The sequence below is a fragment of the Chrysochloris asiatica genome, unplaced genomic scaffold, assembly GCF_000296735.1.
Source record: "Chrysochloris asiatica unplaced genomic scaffold, ChrAsi1.0 scaffold00207, whole genome shotgun sequence".
NCBI classification, from domain to species: Eukaryota; Metazoa; Chordata; class Mammalia; order Afrosoricida; family Chrysochloridae; genus Chrysochloris; species Chrysochloris asiatica.
This window is the reverse complement of record NW_006408725.1, coordinates 639,565-652,011: the sequence shown is the minus strand read 5'-3', so window position 1 is coordinate 652,011 and position 12,447 is coordinate 639,565. Positions and strand designations below refer to the sequence as shown.

Sequence of the window (12,447 nt, the reverse complement as noted above, 5' to 3'; positions counted from 1 at the left end):
AGCACTGTGCCACCAGGAGTCCTTACACATGTACTGCTGGGTCCAACTCACAGCAACTCTGTAAAGGGTTTTTGAGAAGTGACTGATGGGTTTGAACTGCCAACTGAGCAAGTAGCAGTCCAGTGCTTCTCCTACAGCGCCATACCAGGGTGTATACTAGAAAAAACTAAAATGAAGAAAACTTACAATGCCAAGTGCTTGTGAGTGTGTAGAGAAATTGGAACTCTCATACACTACTTATCTGGCAGCTTCTTATAAAGTTATACACTTACCATACAATCCAGCATTTACACTGTAAGTATTACACACGAAATTATTTTTAAATGTCCGACCCTAGTTTTTCCAAGACATAATTAAAAAGAAAGTCTCTCTATCTGAATCTTCCTAGTTAGCCATGAAAAATGCTTTAAAAAAATTAGAAAGCAAAATCAGCTTCAAGTACTTGGGAACCCCACCCACCCTAATCTTTAAATTAACCATATTCACTTTCAACTGTAAATTATAGAAACCATCTACAACAGTTTTGCAAATCTCAAACTCATGAGTGGGTAATTCCATTGCATCAACACCAACATTCTTAACAATACAATACAGAATAAAATGCACATCCATTCCATCCAGTAAGGCCAAGTACCTATGGAGAATCTTTTATTTGTCTTGTGTGTATATTATGACTTGCCTTGCAAATGTATACTTATTGCATATCACAGACTAGATGTTTGAAAAACACTGACCAAAAATGTATTATTTAACCTAAAGTCCACACTTTCAGAAACTCCTATCCTCTCTAAGCACTTTCAACTCAATTCACCCTAATCAAAACCTAAACCCACTGCTATTGAGGCAATTCTTACTCATAGAGACCCTATATAGGGTTTCTGAGTCTATAAATCTTTCTCCCAAGAAGCGGCCGGTGTGTTTGAGCTGCTGACTTTATAGTTAGCAATCTAGTGCATATCCTACAGAAGCACCAGGGCTCCTTAACTTAATGAAATCCACAGCAGAGCTATCACATCGCCCGCAGCTGTCAGGTCTGATAGCAGTCTTTCAGTGGTCAATTTTAAAAGATTATCAGTGTATGTTCTATTTTATAAGTTTGTTGTAATTGACAGTTATTTTCACCAATAAAGCCTACATAATTCAACTTTCATTGAAATTTCAAGACTAAGATAAACACATACACACACACAGACACACACACACACACACACACACACACAAATATTCCACTAACTTTCTGCCAGTAGCAAAAAGTCAGAACTTACTGACCCTTCATTTGGGAACACTTTATGAAGCAACTGTAATTTAGAATGCAGATGTATTCTGGATATGCTAAAAAGTAATTTAAATGCAAAATCGTATTTCAATACATATTGACTATACTGTTATTCATGGAGCTCTGGTAGTGTAGTGGTTATGAATCAGCCTGCTAACCTCAAGGCCAGCAGTTCACAGGAAACTACCAGCAGTTCCAGGAGAGCAAGATGAGGCTTTCTGCTCCCGTAAAGATTTGCAGCCTCAGAAACCCTGTGCAGGGTCACTATGAGTCAGAATTGACTCCACAGTACCTAACAACATACTGTTATTCAAAGGACACTGACTTCCAAAGTCATTATAAGAGATTATTCAATCCCTACTAATCATAATTTAGGCATTTTTATTTCACATTAAGCATTTTATACACTAAACAAACTCCCTTCAAAATTTTAATTACATTACCTTCTTGTGCCTTCTCTTACTTCAGAAAGGTTAGAAAGTTTAAATTCTAGCATGTAGGCAAGAATATAAAAAATGAGAGAAATGAGACTATATATAGAATCAAGGGAAATATACAGAAATTATATTTCTCTTATAAGCAATGTTTATCTCTATAAAATTACATATATATGCTATACATGTCCTGGTGTGGCAATGTGGATTGATGCGCTGGACTGCAAAGTTGGTTTGAACTGTAAGGTCGGTGATTTAAGCTTACCGTCTACTCCTTGGAAACTCTATACAGGATCACTATGAGTAGGACCCAACTCAGTGGCACTTAACAACAACAACAATAAATTATAATAATCACTGAATAATTACAAGCACTAACCTGAAACTATCATACAATACCTAAAACACAATAACATTTAAACCTATAGTTGTCACTGACTCCAAACAATATAATTACTTAAAAGAAAATCCTATATAGGAACACAGATCAAGCTCATAAAGATAGCTAATTTTCTGTATAAACACAATAAAATATTACTTAAAAAAAAAACAAAAAGGATTACAAACCCTAACTTCCCTTAAATGCAGACTATGTCAAAATCTATATGCTCAGGTGAATCTTGTGAATCTGGAGGCTTCAAGTAAACATTCATATCCTTTCTCCTAAATATTTCTGCCCATTCCAAAGAAAGGTGACCTAAAGGAATGTATAAATCATTGAATAATATCATTAATGTCAAATGCAAGTAAAATTTTGTTGACAATAATTAAAAAAGGGTCACAGCAGTACATTTATAGGGAGCTGCCAGAAATCTAAGTCAGATTCAGAAAAGCACATGAATGAGGGTCATGGTTGCTGGTGCCAGGTGAGTCTTGGCTGACAGTAGAAAATACCAGAAAGATATCTATTTGTGCTTTATTGAATTTGCAAAAGCATTCACTTGTGTGGTTCATAACAAACTATGGATAATATTGTGAAGAATGGGTATTCCAGAACACTACTCATAAGGAACCTGTCCACAGACAATTGTTCATAAAGTGTGTCTGATCCAAGCCATGGTCACCCTCATATTCAGGTTACAGTTGGACAATGAATAAGGAAGATTTGTTGCATTTGAGTTATGGAGAAGAATACTGAAAGTACCATGAACTGCCAGAACAAACCAATCAATGTTGGAAGAAGCACAGCCAGAATGCTCCTTAGAAGCCAGGATAGCAAGACATCTCTCATACTTTGGATATGTTACCATGAGGGGCCAGTCCCTGAAGAAGGATATAATTTTTTGAAAAAGAGGAAGACCCCCAAGGAGATGGATTGACACCGTGGCAGCAGCAATGGGCTTAAGTGCAACAATTGTGAAGATGGCACAAGAACCGGTAATGTTTCATTCTGTTGTGCACAGGTCGCTAAAAGTCAAAATAAAATCCACAGCACCTTACAGCAACAACAACACTGTGACAAACCAAAAACTCAAACCTACTAACATGGAGTTGATTCCTACTCATAGCAACCTTGTATAGGATTTTCAAAGCTGTGAATCTTTACAGGAGCAGAAAACCTCATCTTCAGTTGCCCCCTACCCAACACATAAATTCCACCTCACTGGAGAGTATAAGAAAAAACCCAAACCCACTGTCATCTTGTCAATTCTGACTCATAGCATCCTTATATGACAAAGCAGAACTTCCCCATAGGGTTTCCTGGGTTGTAAATCTTTACAGAAGCAGTGTCACCTCTTTCTCCCTTGGAGCAACTCATGTGTTGGAACCACTGACCTTTCAGTTAGGAAACAAGTGCTTTTACCACTTTACCACTAGGTCTCCTTTTAAGGGGTTTGAATGGGAAAGAAAAAAAGAAAAGGTGAAATCCCGTTATATTTTAATGAACTTGATCACAGAGACAGTGGCACAAACTGAAATAGAAGAAAAATATATAAATTTAAAAGTAAATACTAATTTAAACTATGGGTGGTGGTGGTGGTTATGTGCCATGGAGTTGGTTCCGACTCTTAGTGACACTGTGTAGGATAGAAAGAACAGCTAGCCCAAAGAATGGCTGGTAGTTTTGAACTGCTGACCTTGAGATTAGCAGCCGGACTTGTAACTGGTACTCTACTAGAGCTCCTTAAACTGTCAATACAGAGATAAAGGAGTAAATTAAGAATTCATGCAAAAGTGTTAAAGGTTGTTTTATTAATCTAAAATTAAGTTCCTTCTAAAAAAGTAAATTCTAAAAGAAATATGAGGGGGCGTCAAAAAATTCGTGGAAAAATGGAATTAAAAGATAACAGAATTTTCCCAAGAACTTTCTGAAGCCCCTGAATAATAAACAGCTTTGAGGTTAATGGTTAAAAAAAACACACTATAATTCTAAATTTTAATATGAAAATAATTAATCACCACTCTAGTAGTGTAGTAAGGAGCTCTGGTAGTGTAGTGGTTACAAATTGAGCTGCGAACCGCAAGGTCAGTAGTTCAAAACTACCAGCTGTTCCGCGGGAGAAAGATGAGGCTTTCTGCTCCCGTAAAGATTTACAGCCTCGGAAACCCTGTACAGGGTCCCTATGGGTTGGAATCGACTCGACGGCACTTAACAACAACTGGTAGTGTAGTGGTTACGAATCGGGCTGCGAACCTTAACGTCTGCAGTTCGAAACTAGCAGCTGTTCCGCTGGACAAAGATGAGGCATTCTGTTCCAGTAAAGATTTACAGCCTCGGAAGCCCTGTACAGGGTCACTATGAGTTGGAACCAACTCCACGGCATATAACCACCACCACCACCAGGTACTTGCCAGGTACTTGTTGTTGTTAAGTGCCGTCACGTCACAGCACATAACCACTATGGTACCAGAGCTCCTAACAAACTGACAAAAGGCATGTATGTACAAGGATGTTCCGTGCAATGCAAATGGTAATAGCAAATGTCCATTTAAGTGGAAAGGTTGACTGCACTACTAAATACTATACAATAGTTTAAAAATCTGTTTTAACTGCCATGGAAAGCTTTCTAAGATGAAGTGTAGGAAAGCAATGGCAGAAAAAAAGGCTAACAATATAACACCATGTATGCAGGACACACATACATTCAACGTAAGTACACACGTCCTTGCAAGTTTGCGAAGAAAAAGGTCTAAAAGAATATTCAGTCAGCAGATAACTGGTGACTGTTAATTAGATTTCATTTTCTCCTACTGACATCAAAACAAAATGATAGCCACAAATAGCAAAGAGTGGCAAAACTGCAAAGAAAAAAAATTTCATTTGATGTTGTTCGTCTTATCTTAATAAACACATACGCACTGGGCAGGGGTGGAGACTGAAACTCTGATATTAAGAGAATAAAAGAAAAAACTTACTGTATCTGTCCTTACTGAAAAAAGATCCTTACTGAGTATGTTCCCTTTTTAAGAAACTGGACGTTTTAAAGTTAGCTCAGGCGTGACCCAGAATTGTCACAAAAACAGGGTATTGAAAACGAAAAATAGTAGAAGGCTGTTCCCTCAAGTATTGAGGGTTGTTTTTAGAAAGCTTGATTAAGAAACATAAAATGCCAAGTGTGTTTTAAGGGAGTGGGAATAGGAACGTGAAACCCTACACCACCTTAGGGCGGTCAAACCGAACTGAACTGCAGAGTGGCACTGGGGGAGTGCGCGGGGGTGGAGACAGTGCTCAGCTATCACTTTTCGGTTTGGGCTGAGAGCCAGAGAACAGTTTTCGCGGAGTCTGTTTGGACCGTGAAGTCCCCGAGGGTAGTGAACGAGTCGCAGCCGACGCAAATCCTCCGGAGACGGAGGGGAGAGGGGGATCAACAAAAACTTGGGTCCTTAAGCCGGGAGAAAGGAGAAGAGCTAAAAAGAGCCAACTTTCTCTCCAAACGTAACAGCTCCGTGACATTGACCAAGCCCTCCGGAACCCCACCCGAGAAGCCGACCCTAACACCTTTCCTCGCCAGTAGCCCGCCCCCGACCACCTTCCCCGAGGAAAACCCAGAAAGGGCGGCGGCTGGCTGGCTGCATGAAACGGGGGCTTGGTCTTAGAAGGACACAAGATCGGGGTCCGTCGATCAGGGTCCCACCAAGCACCCGAGACTCCGGGGCTCCCCTGCTAAGGCGCAGTCCCACCTCCAACAGCCCCCACGACGCAGCCCCCTCCCCCAACACGGGCGGCGACCTCAGCGCCTCCGCCCCGGGGTCCCCGCTCACCCAGGTAGCGGCTCCGCAGCCGGGACGGGTCCTCCAGACCGAGGGACCTTTTCCTTACGTCCCACAACAGGTGTGGGCAGTAGCCACCCCGAGACATGGCTCTGTTGGAGCCGGGGTTGGAGGGGAGACCCCCCCCTCGAGTGGGGGAGGGGAGGAGAGGGAGGGGACACGCGGATCAACACCCAAGCCGCACCGGCACCATCCGCGCGCCGGCCCTCGCGGGCACAGCGACTTAGATGGTGGCAGCGGCGGCTTCGCTTCCGAAGCCCGGCCGCACCCGGGCCGGAGCTCGCCTCATACTCTTCCTCAGACTACCTAGAACATCCAGAGATCAGCAACAGTCCCCTCCCCCGGCCCCCTCCAACAGGGGGCGGAGGTGACCGGGGCTCCTCCCATTCCCCTTCGACACCCTCCCCTTCGAGTCTTTCTCGCGAGATAACGACAGCCGCCGAGACTGAGGCCAAGTGTGTGCCACAGCTGCCCTCACCCTAGGAAAGTGGTTTCAGGCCGTTCTAGCAACATTTTTAGTTTTCTATTGGTAAAAACAAGGAGTGAAGAAACAGGGAGCTGAGGTCTGTAGTCTCTTGCACATGGATCTCATGTCAAAAGAAGGAAAAGAGTAGTGCGGCGTCATCTTTAGTTAGGGCACGAAAGTCCCGAAAAGCCCATTTTCAACTATGGGCCTCCTTAAAGCAAAGTGAAGGGAGATTAGAAGCAGGATGCAGCTTCATTTTCCCTTCTTCAACATGGCCTCGAGGGCAAAAAGGAGAAGTTGGACGCTCCCGCCCGACCCTGCCAGAGCCGCGGAGCAGGCCAATCACGGAGGGTACCTTAGTCTGCGCAAGCGCGCAGCCAACAGTACTCTGGGTGACTTGATGAGGCAATGTCTTTGACACCTGTTGCCATGACTCCTCCCCCTACCCAGGGCAGGAGGCGGACCGGGGGCGGACCAGCTCGGAGCCTCCTCCCCCTCAGCCTTTGCTGAGCCGGGTCCCTAGGGTGGCGGGCAGGGAGCAAGTTGCACCGCAGTAAAGGCGCCCTAGGGGAGAGGAGGACGCGACACGCCGTGACAGGGGAAAGTGACGAGCTGCCCTTCGTTGTCAACCATAAAGAAGGACACAGCGAGTCCTCCTTCCGGCTGCCCACAATTACTAGATGGCGGCCGCCGGCGCCAGAGGCCTGCGGGCCACCTACCATCGGGTTCTGGATAAAGTGGAGCTGATGCTGCCCGAGAAATTGAGGCCATTGTACAACCACCCGGCAGGTAATGGTGCCAGAATGGCCCCCACCGAGACCTTCCCTTCCTCTCCCTCCGAAATGCCAGTAGCTGTCCACTAATAACTCTGTGGCTAGAGGCAGTCCCTGAAGCCCCTCAACCCCTCTCCCCAAATGAACCCGTCCGTATACCCTCCCAGCTGCTGTATTTTACTTCGACGTCTCCAACATCTCTCCCAACTGTTCTAAAGCCAGCGTCCTTCCCGGCCTTTGTTGCATCCTTTGCTAATGCACAACTCAAACCAAGACGAGTTTTCGAATTTGATCCTTCTCAATTTCTGCCCCGACGAAAGTGCCTGGTCGGCTTCGAAACCTTTCGTTCTCCCGTTTTCCCGTCATGAATGGTGGTGTGTTTGCCCACGCTGAGCAGAGCAAGCTAGGTGGCCAGTGGAACTGGAGGGCTTGGAGTAAAGGTCATGCTTCCTTTAGCGCCGCTGACCGAGGCCTGCAGATGGAGCCCTCCCGCAAACTGCAAGGGTTACCCGGCTTTCAGATGGTGTGAGTCTTTCCTCATCCCATAGCTTTTTTACTTCTTTAAATCTAACCTTATCTATGAAGTTACTAAGCAAGCTCTACTTGGATCTTAATGTGTAGACAGACCTGGATTTTAATTTTGCTCGGCCACTTCCTATAGGTATGACCTTGGGCGAAATCCTACATAGATCTCTGACTTAGTTTCTGTAAAAAGGTGGTCATGTGAGAGTTAAAGATAGCATGCGCTTGATTCTTAGAGGATACCTAGTAAATGTTATAAGTGTTCTAGTTGGAAAAAATAAGTTGGCAATCCTTCCAACTTTTATTAAAGAAGGTCTGACTGGTAGCGTAGTGATTAGGAATCGGGCTGCTAACCTCAAGGTCAGCAGTTAGAAACTACCAGCGATTCCGCGGGAGAAAGATGAGGCATTCTGCTCCCATAAAGATTTACAGCCTCGAGAACCCTAGTCAAGAGTCTCCTTGAGTCGGAACCTACTCCAAGGCACATCACCTATAAATGGGCAGTAATACTTGACTGGAGGCTAAAATCAATGATCTTTTGAGGTATCGTTCAAGCCTAAGAGTATCAAGTGAGATAAGTTATTTTAAATGAAAGGTTAAAGTACTACCCCAAAAGTGGCCTTTTTTTCCCCCAACATAGTTAAATCTGTCTTTTGCAGTTCTTGTTATTAGGAAGCTTGTCTGGCTAGCTGTGTGCTGTCAAGTCAGTTTCAGACTCGGTGACCGTGAGTAGAGTTCCAGAGGCTGTAAATCTTTATGGTTCAGAAAGCCTCATCTTCCACCACCACCACCCCCCAAAAGCACCTGGTGGATTCGAACTGCTGACATTGTGGTTAGCAGCGTAAAATGTAACCCATTATGCCTTCAGGGCTTCTTGGAAGGTTGTCTAGTTCCCCCATATCTGATTCTGAAGCAGATATGGAGTCTGAGCTGATTATGAAATCTGATTTCTAGTTTGTTAATGGAATTAACTGTATTTTGGAAGTATACTTTAGTTTAACCCTTAGAGCTATTTACAGTACTGGTGTAGTGCTGTAGGATAAGCACTGGACCACAAGGTTGGTGGTTCAAATTCACCAGCTGCTCCTTTGTAGCCCTTAGAGTCCTAACTGACTCAATGGCATTTAACAACAACTATTTGCGGTAAAATTCCTCCCACAGCCCCCTATGAAAAACTTAATTGACTGACAGTTCTGAACTTGCCGTTTAATGTTACGTAAATTTGCCCTTATTTTGAAACAACTGAACCAAGCCATCCAAAAAAAGTCCCACCACCATCCAGTCGATTCTGACTCAGCAAAATTGTAAATCTTTACAGGAGCAGGGAGCCTCATCTTTCTCCCTCAAACTACTGGTGGGTTTGAACTGCTGAGTTTGGGGTTCACAACCCAACACCTAGCCCACTGCACCACCAATGCTCCTTGAATCATCCCCTGTTGTTATTCTTCGTCTTCTTCTTGTTAAGTGCCATCGAATCAGTTCTGACCCATCGCTACCCTGTATAGGGTTTCCAATGAACTGCTAATAAGTTTGAACTGCCGACCTTGCAGCCCAGTACTTACCCTACAGTGCCTTCTCACAGTGAATTCTTCATCACAATCACCTTCACTTGTACCTACAATTTTAAAATCATGTGCTAAATTAAGAACAAATAAGAACCGTGTGTACCTGTTCAGACTTAGCCTACAAATTCAACTTAAAGACACAGCTTTAAGGAGGAGTTATTTATGATGTTTATTTAGTTTGTTTACTTTCAGTTCTATTAAGAGTCTTTTGGAATTATGCTGTTTTCTGGCAAAGATTAGTAGGAGGGAGGGTTGAGCAATGCTCTGATAAAGATCCAAGCATAGCAGTCAATTACATTCTGTGGAGTCAACTCTGACTCTGTTAGTCTTTGTGTTTGGGGTATAGGCAAAGGGAATAGAAAGGGGGAACAGTTTTGAACTATTGAAAATAATACAGAACTGGAGAGAAGTCTTAATCTATTCCAAAGTTTTCGCTTTTACCCCCTGTAATTATTACTTATAATACTTTATTCAACTTTTAGAATTAAAAGCAGTTAGTTGATTTATAGACTGCATTTCATCTGAATGCCCTTGGATTAGTTATTTTATCCCCTTTTCCAGTGCAGTGGAAGGAATCTAGGCTTTGAAGCAACATTCTTAGGTCTGAGTCTTGACTGTGACCTTGATGTTGACTCCCCAGCTCCCCAACTTTTCATTTTCTAATCTATGAAATGTGGATAATAATGATCACTATTGAAGGAATGCTTTGAAAAGTACTTGGTATAATGTCTATAAAACCCAAAGCACCATGTTTGCATGTAGACTCTTCCCAACTGTTAGTTCTCTCTCATCTAGGCCATCTGTGGATTGAAAGAATTACATCCATAAACCCAAACCAAACCTTTTGCTGTTGAGTTGATTCCGACTCAACCTATAGACCAAAGAAGAGCTTCCCCATCAGGTTTCCAAAGCTGTAAGAGGAAGCTTAGTAGCTCAGTGGTTAAATCAATGGTCTTTTAACTGAAACAACAATGTATTTTTTTATTTAATCACCACCATTTAAACACTGTATTCACATAAGGGATTAAAAAAAAAAAAAAACTATTTGTAAACTTGGATATTACCAGTTGGAAATCATATGTATTGGCAAATGTCTAGATATAGCAAGAATATGTCTTTAGATAGAAATATAGAATACCTCATCTATGAACTATGGCCCAGATCAAGCCTTCATCATCCCTGTTCTTTGTTCCAGGCACCTCAGTGACCCACCTCTGTAGAGGGACAACAGAATGCTAACCAAATGTGTGTTCTAGTTCAATTCCTTAACCTGCCTAAGACGCTGTCCCTCTCCCCACCATAACCTATAAAAGTATGTAACTCGGCACTATCCAGCTTTGTAGCTATAGTTCAGGTACTTGTGAGAATAGAACCTTGAAATCATGTCCTGGTGTGGCGCTGCGGGGTAAAGAGCTGGACAGCAAGGTCCGTGTGAACTGCAAGGTCAGCAGTAGGCTCACCAGCCCTTCCTTGGAAACCCTATACAGGGTTGCTATGAGTCAAACCAACTCAACTAGCACTTAACAGCAACCGCAGATTTTGAAGTATCCTTGGTGGTATAGTGGTTGAAACACTTAACTGCTAACTGTTAGGTTGACTGCTTACTGGAACTTACCAGGAACTCTGCAGGACAGAGATGTTTACTTAAAAATCATTTACTTAAGAGCCTAGTTGAAAAAAAGCCATTAATGAAAGAGTGTATTTGTGATCTTCAAAGTAGAGTGTGTCTTCCCAAGGGATGTACCAAATGAAACAAGAAGTAGAGAAACAAAACTTTAAAACTATTATTAATGTTAGGCATTTATATCATCCTTTTAAAATGTCCAATGTATATATATTTTGTAGTACAAAAATAAGTACAGTAATACATTGTTGTTGCTGTTGTTATTAAGTGCTGTTGAATCGGTTCTGACCCAGTATAGGGTTTTCAAGTAGTGACTGGTGAGTTTGAACCACCGACTTTGTTTTTCAAACCAACTTTGCACTCCAGTGCTTATCCTACAGCGCCACACCAGGACTCCTATATGTATGTAGTTTATGAATTTACAGAGTATGGTGTTTGCTCAAAATTGTCTAAATGTTGGGACATGTGTTCAAAACAAGTTTGGAGAGCATAGTTCTAAGTCTAAAAACTATCCTTCAGTGAATTGAGAACAGAAAACAACCTGCCATCTGAACCATATCAATTTAGTTCACCATAGCTTTGCTACTATTGAATTACATTGTGGCATAAGTGGAAGAGAAGTTTAAAAAACTGGTCTGTGGAAGTTGTTGCAGTCTTAGTGTACTGCTACTGAGAGAATCATTCTTTACTTATGTGATATCCTTTCTGTGAAGATGCATGAAAGTTACTTTAAGTCAGCTCTTTACAAGGAGAGTTGCAATTTTCCTCAGTTTATTTCTTTTTTATCTTAAAGATTCAGAGAATGTTGTAAAAATAAGGACATCTGAAATAAATCCACAATTAACAGTGTTTCTGAAGGATTGTCTTTATTGTGAAAATTCAAAATTAAATACTAAGGGCCATCAAGCAGGTTCCGACTCATAGTGCTGCTGTACAGGGTTTCCTAGGAGTGGCTGGTGAGTTTGAACCGTGGAGTTTGAACTGCTGACCTTGTGGTTCAAACAACCTTATGGTCCAGTGCTTTCCTACAGTGCCACACCAGGGCTTCAAATAATCAGTATAAATGTATCAATGATGAATTAACACAATTCTTTGACATCTTTGTAGAACAACTTATTTTCTTGGGACAGGTATTATCAGTGAAAATTTCTAATGCCAGTCACAGAATGTATAAGTAATTAACCTGTTACCTTAAAATTGAAGGATGACAACTGAAATCAAAAGTTGGGGTTTTCAAATACAATCGTAAGAGATTATCCATGTCTTGAAACAGCCAAATAGAAATTAGAATTATTCAATATTTATCTTTATTGAGGGCCTATTATGTACTTAACAACAACTATATATTAGGTGCTTTTGTGACACTTGTGGTGATTTATTAGTGAATAAAGTAAAAACCCTGTTCCACAGAGAGTTGGTAATCTCCAAAGAGAAGATAAAAAGAATACAATCCATACTGTAGTTGTTAGTATAACACTTAACAATTTTTGTCCACTAATCTGATTTTACAGTCCTAGTATGGTGCTGTGGGTTAATGAGCTATACTGCAAGATTGGTTTGAATCACAAGGTTGGC

At 42.0% G+C, this 12,447-nt stretch overlaps 2 protein-coding genes across 5 annotated transcripts in view; one reads left to right on the top strand and one right to left on the bottom strand.

The window, feature by feature from the left end:
* Window positions 1–6,010, bottom strand: part of DCAF6 (DDB1 and CUL4 associated factor 6) — a 162,056-nt gene extending 156,046 nt beyond the window's left edge. For all 4 annotated transcript variants that reach the window (XM_006872620.1, XM_006872622.1, XM_006872623.1 and 1 more), the window contains exon 1: window positions 5,914–6,010. In XM_006872620.1, coding sequence (XP_006872682.1) covers window positions 5,914–6,010 — 97 coding nt within the window. The remainder of the gene's footprint in view (window positions 1–5,913) is intronic.
* A 905-nt stretch (window positions 6,011–6,915) lies between these two features.
* Window positions 6,916–12,447, top strand: part of MPC2 (mitochondrial pyruvate carrier 2) — a 58,205-nt gene continuing 52,673 nt past the window's right edge. Inside the window, exon 1 of the mRNA XM_006872619.1 lies at window positions 6,916–7,177. Coding sequence (XP_006872681.1) covers window positions 7,069–7,177 — 109 coding nt within the window. The 5' untranslated portion in view covers window positions 6,916–7,068. The remainder of the gene's footprint in view (window positions 7,178–12,447) is intronic.